Raw genomic sequence first — 14,775 nt, forward strand, 5'->3', positions numbered from 1 at the left:
TATTCTTTACAATAACGGCCCACCCCGGCCAAACCCTAACCCGGACAACGTTTGGCCATTTGTCCGTAGAGCTCCGAGATAGGACTGTGTCGAGGGTACAGATCTGGGAAGGGTACCAAAACATTTCTGCAGCATCGAAGGTCCCCAAGTACACAGTGGCCTCCATCATTCTTATTTGGAAGAAGTTTGGAATCACCTAGACTCTTCCCAGTCAAACTGAGCAATAGGGGGAGGAGGGCCAGGGAGGTGACCAAGAACTTGCCATAGATTTTCAAGCCGATTTAAGTCAAACCAACTCCAGTGTAGATTTGGCCATGTATTTTAGGTTATTGTCCTGCTGAAAGGGGAATTCATCTCCCAGTGTCTGTTGGAAAGCAGACTGAACCAGGGTTTCTTCTGGAATTTTTCCTGTGCTTAACTCTATTCTCTAGTCCTGCTGATGACAAACATACCCACAACATGATGCAGACACCACCATGCTTGAAAATATGAAGAGTGGTACTCAGTGATGTGTTGTGTTGGATTTGTCCCAAACATAATGCTTTGTATTTAGGACATAAATATTTTTGGGGGGCAGGTTTACTTTAGTTCCTTATTGCAAACAGGATGCATGTTTTGGAATATTTTTATTCTGTACAGGCTTCCTTCTTTTCACTCCGTCAATTATGTTGTGGAGTAACTACAATGTTGTTGATCCATCCTCAGTTTTCTCCTATCACAGCCATTAAACTCTGTAACTGTTTTAAAGTCACCATTGGACTCATGGTGAAATCCCTGAGCGGTTTCCTTCCTCTCCGACAATAGGTGTGAGGCATTCGAAAACCTCCCTGGTCTTTGTGGTTGAATCTGTGTTTGAAATTCACTGCTCAACTGAGGGAACTTACAGATTATTGTATGTGTGGGATACAGAGATGAGGTAGCCAATCAGAAATCATGTTAAACGCTATTATTGCACACAGAGTGAGTCCCTGCAACTTATTATGTGACTTGTTAATTAAGGATCGGTGTCCAGCTAGCGTGCCAACTTCCGGTGAAACTGGAGGGCACGCAATTCAAATAAATTATCATACAAATTGTGGATATTAAACAATTAGGTACATATAAGTGTCTTATATCGGTTGAAAGCGTACATTCTTGTTAATCTAACTACACTGTCTGATTTACAGTAGCCATTACAGTGAAAACATACCATGTGATTGTTTGAGGACGACGCCCCACATCAAAATATTTTTCCACCAGCACAGGTTTCATACAATCACATACAACGATAAAATAACTTACTTTTTGAAAATCTTCCTCTGATTTGTCATCCAAAGGGTCCCAGCTATAACATGTAGTGTTGTTTTGTTAGATAAAATCCTTCTTTGTATCCCAAAAAGTCTATTTAGTTGGCTCCATCGATTTGAGTAATCCATTCGTTCAATTTGCAGAGAAAGGAATCCGAAAATCTACCCCTAAACTTTGTTTCAACGAGGCAAAATACGTTTCTATTTACTCCTCAGATACACTAAAATGTAATCAAACTATAATATTTATTACGGAAAGAGGTATGTTCAATAGGAAAACGATTTTAGCAGGTGTGTAATGTTTCATGGCGTGAGCAAACATGAATTTCCAAGATTGTGTCCTTCCACTAAAACTGATTTTTCGTATTTGTTTTTGAAGTTACAAGCCTGAAACCTTGAACACAGACTGCTGACACCCTGTGGAAGCCATAGGACTTGCATCCAGGGTGCTACTTCTCAATACTCTTGCATTTCTAAGAGGATGGACTCTCCCAAAAAAATGCTGGTTGTTTTTTCTATGAAATTTCAACAACTATATCTATTGTGTTATATTCTCCTACATTATTTTAAAATTTCTACAAACTTCAAAGTATTTTCTTTCCAATGGTACCATTATATGCATATCCTGGCTTCAGGGTCTGAGTTACTTTGGGCTTCAGGGTCTGAGTTACTTTGGGCTTCAGGGTCTGAGTTACTTTGGGCTTCAGGGTCTGAGTTACTTTGGGCTTCAGGGTCTGAGTTACTTTGGGCTTCAGGGTCTGAGTTACTTTGGGCATCAGGATCTGAGTTACTTTCATTCAGGCAGGTTGTGGAGAAAAAAAAGCAGCCTAGTCCTAAGAACATTTATATAGGACATAGCAAAGGAGTTGAATACTTATTGACCCAAGATATTTCATCTTTCCATCTTGAATTAATTTGTAAACATATCTAAAAACAAAATTTCACTTTGACATTATGAGGTATTGTATGTAGGCCAGTGAAAAACAATTGAAATGTACTCAATTTAAAATTCAGGCTGGAAAAAGTCAAGGGGTATGATAACACTGCCATTGTTTTGTTAAAAAACTAAGGCTCACTGCCATTGTTTTGGTAAACAACTAAGGCTCACTGCCATTGTTTTGGTAAACAACTAAGGCTCACTACCATTGTTTTGGTAAACAACTAAGGCTCACTACCATTGTTTTGGTAAACAACTAAGGATCACTGTCATTGTTTTGGTAAACAACTAAGGCTCACTGCCATTGTTTTGGTAAACAACTAAGGATCACTGCCATTGTTTTGGTAAACAACTAAGGATCACTGTCATTGTTTTGGTAAACAACTAAGGCTCACTGCCATTGTTTTGGTAAACAACTAAGGCTCACTGCCATTGTTTTGGTAAACAACTAAGGATCACTGCCATTGTTTTGGTAAACAACTAAGGATCACTGTCATTGTTTTGGTAAACAACTAAGGCTCACTGCCATTGTTTTGGTAAACAACTAAGGCTCACTGCCATTGTTTTGGTAAACAACTAAGGCTCACTGCCATTGTTTTGGTAAACAACTAAGGCTCACTGTCATTGTTTTGGTAAACAACTAAGGCTCAACGCCATTGTTTTGGTAAACAACTAAGGTATGTGGTTGGACAATTGTAAACATCTCAAATTCATAGACAGATACATGGACGTAAGATGTCATTATCAATTTAATGTATCTAATTTGAGAGGAAAGATGGACAATTCTGAAAAGGACCCTAATATTATAATAAGACATTTAAAATACATTTTTTTCGAAGAGAATATGAGTGTTTACCCTCTTCTTGGTGTTCTCCACTCTCTTGGTCTAATCTCTTATTTATCTGATGGCTGTAAGAGGTTCTGATATATCTGGTATTCTGTTATTCATCTTATGGCTCTAACAGGTTCTGATATATCTGGTATTCTGTTATTCATCTTATGGCTCTAACAGGTTCTGATATATCTGGTATTCTGTTATTCATCTCATGGCTCTAACAGGTTCTGATATATCTGGTATTCTGTTATTCATCTTATGGCTCTAACAGGTTCTGATATATCTGGTATTCTGTTATTCATCTTATGGCTCTAACAGGTTCTGATATATCTGGTATTCTGTTATTCATCTTATGGCTGTAAGAGGTTCTGATATATCTGGTATTCTGTTATTCATCTTATGGCTCTAACAGGTTCTGATATATCAGGTTATTCATCTTATGGCTGTAAGAGGTTCTGATATATCTGGTATTCTGTTATTCATCTTATGGCTCTAACAGGTTCTGATATATCTGGTATTCTGTTATTCATCTCATGGCTCTAACAGGTTCTGATATACCTGGTATTCTGTTATTCATCTTATGGCTGTAAGAGGTTCTGATATATCTGGTATTCTGTTATTCATCTTATGTTAGGTTCTGTCAGGTTCTGATATACAGTATCTATTACTGAACTGGAAAAAGTGTTTATTAACTATTTATCCAAACCAGACCTAGCTTCTTCTCTTCTCTGTCCCTGGCCCTGTCTCATACACCCTCAACAAGGTCCTTCGTTTTCTTTGCTCACATAATTAGGCTCTCTTACCGTAGACGTAGAGTATGTATTCTGCACTGCTGGTGCCTAGGTGGTTGGAGGCCACACAGCGGTAGGTGCCATTGTCTGTCTTGTTAAGGGCGGAAAAGGTGAGTTCTCTTCCCTGTACGATCATTCTCTCCAGGTCTGGTAGCTCTCCTCCATCCTTAGTCCACAACACAGGGTCTGGCCTTGGGGTGGGAGTGGGGGGGGGGGTTTAGAGAAGGGGAGAGAGGTGGGTGGGGTTGAGGGGAAATAAAGAGAAGAAAGGAAGGGGCAGAGAGGGGAGAGGGAGGGAGATAGGGAGTGGGAAGAGAGGGGAGAGGGAGGGAGGGAGATAGGGAGTGGGAAGAGAGGGGAGAGGGAGGGGAGGGAGATAGGGAGTGGGAAGAGAGGGGAGAGGGAGGGAGATAGGGAGTGGGAAGAGAGGGGAGAGGGAGGGAGATAGGGAGTGGGGAGAGAGGGGGAGAGGGAGGGGAGGGAGATGTGCAGGGAGAAGAAGGGGAGAGGGAGGTGGAGGGAGAAGAGAGGGGAGAGGGAGGTGGAGGGAGATGTGCAGGGAGAAGAGAGAGTAGAGGGTTGGGGAGGGAGAAGAGGAGGGATGTGGGAAGAGAGGGGAGAGGGAAGAGAGGGGAGAGTGAGTGGGCGGGTGATAGGGAAGTAAGGGGAGGGGAGGGAAGAGAAGGGAGAGGGAGGGGAAGGGAGATAGAGATAGAGAGGGGAAGGGGAAGGGAGGGGGAAGACAGGGGAGAGGGAGGGAGATGAGGAGGGGGTAGGGGAGGGGGAATAGAGGGGAGATAGGTAGGGGAAGACAGGGGAAAGGGAGGGAGATGAGGAGGGGGAGGGGGGAGATGAGGAGGGGAGGGGGAGGGAGATGAGGAGGGGGAGGGAGATGAGGAGGGGAGGGGGCGGGAGATGAGGAGGGGGAGGGGGAGGGAGATGAGGAGGGGAGGGGAGGGAGATGAGGAGGGGGAGAGGCAGGAAGACGGGGTGAGAAAAAGACAGAAGCGAGACAGACCTTAGACACCGTGAAATGTTCACATTTGCCAGATGATTTTTGCTAATTAGTCTTCCAAATGTTGATCTAAACGACCTTGTAAACCTATTGGGGTTTAGGTTCAATACCTCGTCATTTAGGTTCAATACCTCGTCATTAAGGTTCAATACCTCGTCATTTAGGTTCAATACCTCGTCATTTAGGTTCAATACCTCGTCATAGTATATTAGGTTCAATACCTCGTCATAGTATATTAGGTTCAATACCTCGTCATTTAGGTTCAATACCTCGTCATTAAGGTTCAATACCTCGTCATTTAGGTTCAATACCTTGTCATTAAGGTTCAATACCTCGTCATTTAGGTTCAATACCTCGTCATTAAGGTTCAATACCTCGTCATTTAGGTTCAATACCTCGTCATTTAGGTTCAATACCTCGTCATTTAGGTTCAATACCTCGTCATTTAGGTTCAATACCTCGTCATTATAGGTTCAATACCTCGTCATTTAGGTTCAATACCTCGTCATTAAGGTTCAATACCTCGTCATTTAGGTCCAATACCTCGTCATTTAGGTTCAATACCTCGTCATTTAGGTTCAATACCTCGTCATAGTATTTAGGTTCAGTACCTCGTCATAGTATATTAGGTTCAATACCTCGTCATAGTATATTAGGTTCAATACCTCGTAATGGATTTTTTATTGTTTGCACCAAACCACCATTGTTTATATACAGTTGAAGTGGGAAGTTTACATACACCTTAGCCAAATATATTTAAACTCAGTTTTTCACAATTCTTGACATTCCTGACTACTACAAAATCCCTGTTTAAGGTCAGTTAGGACAACCACTTTTTTTAAGAATGTGAAATGTCCGAATAATAGTAGAGAGAGTGATTAATTTCAGCTTTTATTTCTTTCATCACATTCCCAGTGGGTCAGAAGTTTACATACACTCAATTAGTATTTGGTAGCATTGCCTTTAAATTGTTTAACTGGGGTCAAACGTTTCGGGTTGCCTTCCACAAGCTTCCCACAATAAGTTGGGTGAATTTTGGCCCATTCCTCCTGACAGACCTGGTGTAACTGAGTCAGGTTTGTTGGCCTCCTTGCTCGCACACGCTTTTTCAGTTCTGCCCACACATTTTCTATTGGATTAGGGTCAGGGCTTTGTGATGACCACTCCAATACCTTGACTTTGTTGTCCTTAAGCCATATTGCCACAACTTTGGAAGTATGCTTGGTGTCATTGTCTATTTTGAAGACACATTTGCGACCAAGCTTTAACTTCCTGACTGATGTCTTGAGATGTTGCTTCAATATATCCACGTAATTTTCCATCCTTATGATGCCCTATTTTTTGTGAAGTGCAACAGTACCTCCTGCAGCAAAGCACCCCCACAACATGATGCTGCCACCCCCGTGCTTCACGGTTGGGATGGTGTTCTTCGGCTTGCAAGCCTCCCCCTTTTTCCTCCAAACATAACGATGGTCATTATGGCCAAACAGTTCTATTTTTGTTTCATCAGACCAGAGAACATTTCTCTAAAAAGTACGATCTTTGTCCCCATGTGCAGTTGCAAACCGTAGTCTGGCTTTTTAATGGCGCTCTTGGAGCAGTGGCTTCTTCCTTGCTGAGTGGCCTTTCAGGTTATGTCGATATAGGACTCGTTTCACTGTGGATATAGATACTTTTGTACCTGTTTCCTCCAGCATCTTCACAAGGTCCTTTGCTGTTCTTCTGGTCTTCCAAGATGGCGTAGCAGTAAGTCGTCCTGTCGTATCGTCTCTCTGTATATATCGTCTCTTTTTCGTTTTACATTTTTTTTCTTCGCATATCTTTAAAAACATTTAGCTAAACCTAAGCTTCCAAATACTCTCCTGCAACCCGCCTCACCCAATGTAGCTACTTTTTCCTAAAGTATTTATATTTACTTCGGAACCGGAACCCCTCAACTGAAGCTAGCCAGCTAACCACCAGCTATGCTAGCGGTCTTCAGCTAACCGGTCATCAGCTAACCTTTAGTTCGGAAAGCTCTCGCCAGTTCGAACAACGCGACGCTAACCAGAGCATAACGGACCTATTTATTTTTTATCCCCGGATTCCCACCGCAAACGGAACATTTTTCAACTGGATCTTCACAACTAGCTATCTAGCTAAACCGCAACCCCGGATGATTACTCCTGGCTAGCGTTTCCACCCACGTAGCTTGAAGCTAGCCCGGCCAGAGCCCCTGTGCTGCCACCGTAGCATACTCCTGGGCTACAATACCCGGACCCACGACCGGTCTATCGATGTCACCGCATGAAGAGGAATAAACAGACTCACCCCATCGCGACGTCCCCCAAAGGCTAACTCTCTAGCCCTCGCTATCTCCTTGCCTGCTAACCCTGATGTCCTTGCCGTGTCTGAATCCTGGCTCAGAAAGGCCACCAAAAATTCAGACATTTCCATACCCAACTATAACATCTTCCGTCAAGATAGAACTGCCAAAGAGGGAGGAGTTGCAGTCTACTGCAGAGATAGCCTGCAAAGTCATACTTTCCAGGTCCATACCCAAACAGTTCGAACTACTAATTCTGAAAATTACTCTCTCCAGAAATAAGTCTCTCACTGTTGCCGCCTGCTACCGACCCCCCTCAGCTCCCAGCTGTGCCCTCGACACCATTTGTGAATTGATTGCCCCCCATCTAGCTTCAGAGTTTGTTCTGTTAGGTGACCTAAACTGCGATATGCTTAACACCCTGGCAGTCCTACAATCTAAGCTAGATGCCCTCAATCTCACACAAATCATCAAGGAACCCACCAGGTACAACCCTAACTCTGTAAGCAAGGGCACCCTCATAGACGTCATCCTGACCAACTGGCCCTCCAAATACACCTCCGCTGTCTTCAACCAGGATCTCAGTGATCACTGCCTCATTGCCTGTATCCGCTACGGTGCCGCAGTCAAACGACCACCCCTCATCACTGTCAAACGCTCCCTAAAACACTTCTGTGAGCAGGCCTTTCTAATCGACCTGGCCCGGGTATCCTGGAAGGACATTGACCTCATCCCGTCAGTCGAGGATGCCTGGTCATTCTTTAAGAGTAACTTCCTCACCATTTTAGATAAGCATGCTCCGTTCAAAAAAATGCAGAACTAAGAACAGATACAGCCCTTGGTTCACTCCAGACCTGACTGCCCTCGACCAGCACAAAAACATCCTGTGGCGGACTGCAATAGCATCGAATAGTCCCCGCGATATGCAACTGTTCAGGGATGTCAGGAACCAATACACGCAGTCAGTCAGGAAAGCTAAGGCCAGCTTCTTCAGGCAGAAGTTTTCATCCTGTAGCTCCAACTCCAAAAAGTTCTGGGACACTGTGAAGTCCATGGAGAACAAGAGCACCTCCTCCCAGCTGCCCACTGCACTGAGGCTAGGGAACACGGTCACCACCGATAAATCCATGATTATCGAAAACTTCAACAAGCATTTCTCAACGGCTGGCCATGCCTTCCGCCTGGTTCTCCTTTACCCAAATCCTATGTTCTGAAAGAGCTGCAAAACCTGGCCAACAGACAATCTCCTGAAACCCCCCGCAACCCCTATTACCAGCCTGCTTTCATATCTCTGAGATCCCCCCAAGCCCGCAGTCATCCAGGTTGTTACAGACCTATATCCATTCTGCCCCCAAATCCAGATAGCAGATGTTCTGATGCAAGAGCGGGTGCAAAAACCTGGACCCGTATAAAATCAGCTGGGCTTGACAATCTGGACCCAATCACTATATTCTGAAACTATGCCTGGTTCACCAATTACTTTGCCATTCAGTCGCAACCCCGGTATTACCAGCCTGTTCAACCTCTCTTTTTCATATCAATGATCTGCTCTTGCTGCGGGCGATTCCCTGATCCACCTCTACGCAGACGACACCATTCTATATACTTTCGGCCCGTCATTGGACACTGTGCTATCTAACCTCCAAACGAGCTTCAATGCCATACAACACTCCTTCCGTGGCCTCCAACTGCTCTTAAACGCTAGTAAAACCAAATGCATGCTTTTCAACCGATCGCTGCCTGCACCCGCATGCCCGACTAGCAACACCACCCTGGATGGCTCCGACCTTGAATATGTGGACACCTATAAGTACCTAGGTGTCTGGCTAGACTGCAAACTCTCCTTCCAGACTCATATCAAACATCTCCAATCGAAAATCAAATCAAGAGTCGGCTTTCTATTCTGCAACAAAGCCTCCTTCACTCACGTTGCCAAGCTTACCCTAGTAAAACTGACTATCCTACCGATCCTCGACTTCTGCAATGTCATCTACAAAATTGCTTCCAACACTCTACTCAGCAAACTGGATGCAGTTTATCACAGTGCCATCCGTTTTGTCACCAAAGCACCTTATACCACCCACCACTGCGACTTGTATGCTCTAGTCGGCTGGCCCTCGCTACATATTCGTCGCCAGACCCACTGGCTCCAGGTCATCTACAAGGCCATGCTATGTAAAGCTCCGCCTTATCTCAGTTCACTGGTCACGATGGCAACACCCATCCGTAGCACGCGCTCCAGCAGGTGTATCTCACTGATCATCCCTAAAGCCAACACCTAATTCGGCCGCCTTTCGTTCCAGTACTCTGCTGCCTGTGACTGGAACAAATTGCAAAAATCGCTGAAGTTGGAGACTTTTATCTCCCTCACCAACTTCAAACATCAGCTATCTGAGCAGCTAACCGATCGCTGCAGCTGTACATAGTCTATTGGTAAACAGCCCACCCATTTTCACCTACCTCATCCCCACAGTTTTTATTTATTTACTTTTCTGCTCTTTTGCACACCAATATCTCTACCTGCACATGACCATCTGATCATTTATCACTCCAGTGTTAATCTGCAATATTGTAATTATTTGCCTACCTCATGCCTTTTGCACACATTGTATATAGACTCCCCTTTTTTTCTACTGTGTTATTGACTTGTTAATTGTTTACTCCATGTTTAACTCTGTGTTGTCTGTTCACACTGCTATGCTTTATCTTGGCCTGGTCGCAGTTGCAAATGAGAACTTGTTCTCAACTAGCCTACCTGGTTAAATAAAGGTGAAATAAAAATAAATCAAATAAATTAGCACTTTTCGCACCAAAGTACGTTCATCTCTAGGAGACAGAACGCGTCTCCTTCCTGAGTGGTATGACGGCTGCATGGTCCCATGGTGTTTATACTTGCGTGCTATTGTTTGTACAGCTGAACGTGGTACCTTCAGGCAAGGATGAACCAGAGTTGTGGAGGTCTACAATTTTTTTCCCGAGGTCCTTGCTGATTTCTTTAGATTTTCCCATGATGTCAAGCAAAGAGGCACTGAGTTTGAAGTTAGGCCTTGAAATACATCCACAGGTACACCTCCAATTGACTCAATGATGTCAATTAGCCTATCAGAAGCTTCTAAAGCCATGACATCATCTTCTGGAATTTTCCAAGCTGTTTAAAGGCCCAGTCAACTTAGTGTATGTAAACTTCTGAACCACTGGAATTGTGATAGTGAATTATAAGTGAAATAATTATAAGTGAAATATTCTCAAGGATGATCAATGGAAACAGGATGCTTCTGAGCTCGAGTCTCATAACAAAGGGTCTGAAAACGTATATAAATATTTCTTTATTTTGGTATTTAAAAATTTAATAAAATGTTTTGACACCTTTTGCAAACATAAAAAAAACTGTTTTTTGCTTTTTGTCTTTATGGGGAATTGTGTTTAGATTGATGAGGAAAAATACCTTTGTTTTCAGACCCCCTGACTTTTTCCAGTTTTTGTACAGCCTTATTCTAAAATCAATTAAATACACTGTGATATTATACACTACCATTAAAAAATGTTAGAACACCTACTAATTCAAGGGTTTTTCTTTAGTTTTACTATTTTCTACATTGTAGAATAATAGTGAAGATATCAAAACTATGAAATAACACACATGGAATCATGTAGTAACCAAAAAAGTGTTAAACAAATCAAATTAATTTTTATATTTGAGCTTCTTCAAAGTATAGCCACCTGTTGCCTTGATGACAGCTTTGCAAACTCTTGGCATTCTCTCAACCAGCTTCATGAGGTTATATACTATTATTATACTATATTTATAGGAGGTATGCAAAAAAAACTTAATGGCTTTTTACTAGCAAGGATGGTTGCATGGAGGACTGACTTACGATGGGTTTCCCTTGGAGACACACTCCAGCTTCAGGTACTGACCCTCCTGAGGGAACGTCAACGACTGGGTGATCAACACACGAGGAGCATCTGGAGAAAAACAGACAGAATTTGTATTAAATTTTTGGGAATATTTAGAAAAAAATGTGTGATTGCACGTGTGTATATCTGACAGTGTGTATCTGTTTGGAGACAGAGAGCTGTACTATAGTCCCAGGACTCCCAGTGAAACCTCTAGTACCTAAGTAACTTCTTGTGGCATCAGTGTCACTCGGTGTGTGTGTGTGTGTTGAGTCACTCAGTGTGTGTGTTGAGTCACTCGGTGTGTGTGTGTGTTGAGTCACTCGGTGTGTGTGTGTGTGTGTTGAGTCACTCAGTGTGTGTGTGTTGAGTCACTCGGTGTGTGTGTGTGTGTTGAGTCACTCGGTGTGTGTGTGTGTGTGTCAAGTTACTCGGTGTGTGTGTGTGTTGAGTCACTCGGTGTGTGTGTGTTGAGTCACGGTGCCAGTGTGTGTGTTGAGTCACTCGGTGTGTGTGTGTGTGTGTTGAGTCACTCGGTGTGTGTGTGTGTGTCAAGTTACTCGGTGTGTGTGTGTGTTGAGTCACGGTGCCAGTGTGTGTGTTGAGTCACGGTGCGTGTGTGTGTGTTGAGTCACAGTGCGTGTGTGTGTGTTGAGTCACGGTGCGTGTGTGTGTGTGTGTGTTGAGTCACGGTGCGTGTGTGTGTGTTGAGTCACAGTGCCAGTGTGTGTGTTGAGTCACGGTGCGTGTGTGTGTGTTGAGTCACGGTGCGTATGTGTGTGTTGAGTCACGGTGCCAGTGTGTGTGTGTTGAGTCACGGTGCGTGTGTGTGTGTGTGTTGAGTCACGGTGCGTGTATGTGTGTTGAGTCACGGTGTGTGTGTGTTGAGTCACTCGGTGTGTGTGTGTGTGTTGAGTCACGGTGCGTGTGTGTGTGTTGAGTCACGGTGTGTGTGTGTGTGTTGAGTCACGGTGCGTGTGTGTGTGTTGAGTCACGGTGCGTGTGTGTGTGTTGAGTCACGGTGTGTGTGTGTTGAGTCACGGTGCGTGTATGTGTGTTGAGTCACGGTGCGTGTATGTGTGTTGAGTCACGGTGCGTGTATGTGTGTTGAGTCACGGTGCGTGTGTGTGTGCAGCCAGAGATGTGCCAATCCCAGTGGAAGACATTAGTTTGAATTCGTTTTTGTTTTAACCCAATCAGAAAACTTAACCCTTAACTTCGAAATATGACGTTAGGAGAAAAGTGCAAGACAGTGAGAGCTGGAGTGTGTGTGTGTGTGTTATACTCACAGTGCACCTCCAATACTTCAGTAGTCTGTTGTGGTGTCTGTAACAGGGCGACATGGTCTACTTTACAGGTGTACGCTGCCCCATCATCGTCCCGGTCTACCAGCAGCTGTAGAGAACTGGTCACTGTGAAGGTCTTTCCACTGGCATTCACCTCCTTGGCACCTGAAACACACAGCATTGGTGGGGTAAAACAACATTAATCACAGGTAGGATTTTGAATCCTGGCCTCCTGCTCAGGAAACCAACACTTTAACCAATTTGATCCAAGAGGATGAACCGTCTCAGGCAGAGGGTGATACTGACTTCATTTCGCAGGCAGAGCTGCCTCGTCACGATAGTGTGAGTCCGTTCCTCGCTTCAAATACAAACACAATTATAATACGGAATGTCACGTTATTTGAGTATAATATACTATCTCAAAGAAGACATCCACTGAGGGATTCAACTTCGATGCTTCAGACAAACAGAAAGTCTATTTTGGCGAGACACACTCAGACACAGAAACACCTGTCCTCCCTGGTAAAACACTGACAACATTCAAATCAGACTCATCTTCACCACAAAAACAAACAGTACACCATGGGGAGTGTCTGAGTGTCCGAGTGTCCGAGTGTCTGTGTGTCCGAGTGTCCGAGTGTACGAGTGTCCGAGTGTCTGAGTGTCCGAGTGTCCGAGTGTCCGAGTGTCCGAGTGTCCGAGTGTCCGAGTGTCCGAGTGTCTGAGTGTCTGATTATCTGAGTAGTAGAGTACTAGAGGTCTGTAAGAGCCAGAAATCTTGCTTGTTTGTAGGTGACCAAATACTTATTTTCCACCATAATTTGCAAATAAAATCATAAAAAAATCCTACAATGTGATTTTCTGGATTTTGTTTCTTATTTTGTCTGTCATAGTTGAAGTGTACCTATGATGAAAATTACAGGCCTCTCTCATCTTTTTAAGTGGGAGAACTTGCACAATTGGTGGCTGACTAAATACTTTTTTGCCCCACTGTATATCAACAAAATACTTGATATACCTCTACCAGTATGCCATCAAGCCCTGGGGGTTTTCCAGACTGAAAGGATTTAATAGCCTCACAAGTTATTACTCTCTCATTTGGCATTCGCACTGATCTTTCTGTACATTTATTATATTATTTGGAAATAATTCCTTACAGTACTCGTCATTCAGCGGTATGAGACAGAAAAGAGAACATCTGCTTATAAGATCTATCTTCCTCTTTAAAAATATCATTTGGAGAATCATAGATGACTCCGTCTTCAGTAACGAGTTTCTGCAAATTCTTTTTGTTAGTGTTCCTTTCTGCAAATTCTTTTTGTTAGTGTTCCTTTCTGCAAATTCTTTTTGTTAGTGTTCCTTTCTGCAAATTCTTTTTGTTAGTGTTCCTTTCTGCAAATTCTTTTTGTTAGTGTTCCTTTCTGCAAATTCTTTTTGTTAGTGTTCCTTTCTGCAAATTCTTTTTGTTAGTGTTCCTTTCTGCAAATTCTTTTTGTTAGTGTTCCTTTCTGCAAATTCTTTTTGTTCGCGTTCCTGTGTTGGAGATTCAGTTCTGGAATAAGTTCCTCAAGTTCCTTTTGTTTTTCCTCCAACTTATTTTGTATCTGTAGTATCGTTTTTATTGCTATATACCTGTACTATTAGTTCATGGATTTACCTTGACATTTTCACTTAGGGGTCTACTCACTTTTGTTGCCAGCGGTTTAGACATTAATGGCTCTGTGTTGAGTTATTTTGAGGGGACACTGCAAATTTACACTGTTATACAAGCTGTACACTCACTACTTTACATTGTAGCAGAGTGTCATTTCTTCAATGTTGTCACATGAAAAGATATACTCAAATATTTACAAAAATGTGAGGGCTGTACTCACTTTTGTGATATACTGTATATCTCACTAGGTCGGGGTTTTTTAGTCTCCAAATATCCACTATTTCTAGTGTCCATAATATTTGTGACTTCCTGAAGGGCACGGTGATGGTAGTTTGTAGAGCGATTACCTTTACGGTCCATTGAGGTACTTAACACTCTGTTATAGTCTCCCACCGTAATGATTTGATCATTTGTTGCCTGTACGTTGGTATATATATTTTAGAAGTATAGATCATCCAGATCTTCACCGAATAGATTAATGAGCCAAATCTGTTATTTTCACATTAAAAAAGATCCACCTTCCTTGCGAATTATTCCTGACTATTTTCACATTAAAAAAGATCCACCTTCCTTGCGAATTATTCCTGACTATTTTCACATTCAGATCAAAATGTTTGTTAATTAATATCATCAAACCTTTTGAGTTCCTTTGTCCATGACAGAAAATTAATTCACCGCCCCATTCCTTGTTTCCACACAACTTCATTTAAGGATGTAGAGTGAGTTTCCTGTAAACAGTATATGTTATATTCCTTTTCTTTTAGCCACA

At 42.9% G+C, this 14,775-nt stretch overlaps 1 protein-coding gene across 1 annotated transcript in view; it reads right to left on the reverse strand.

Annotated features, from left to right (window-relative positions):
• The window catches only part of LOC115119424 (cell adhesion molecule 2-like), a 157,960-nt gene that overhangs the window by 32,056 nt on the left and 111,129 nt on the right, over positions 1–14,775 (reverse strand). The window contains exons 4-6 of the mRNA XM_065023439.1: positions 12,356–12,517; positions 11,045–11,135; positions 3,862–4,040 (exon numbers count right to left, since the gene is read on the reverse strand). Of these exons, the coding sequence (XP_064879511.1) occupies positions 3,862–4,040; positions 11,045–11,135; positions 12,356–12,517 (432 nt within the window). The remainder of the gene's footprint in view (positions 1–3,861; positions 4,041–11,044; positions 11,136–12,355; positions 12,518–14,775) is intronic.

This window comes from Oncorhynchus nerka, linkage group LG10, assembly GCF_034236695.1.
Source record: "Oncorhynchus nerka isolate Pitt River linkage group LG10, Oner_Uvic_2.0, whole genome shotgun sequence".
NCBI classification, from domain to species: Eukaryota; Metazoa; Chordata; class Actinopteri; order Salmoniformes; family Salmonidae; genus Oncorhynchus; species Oncorhynchus nerka.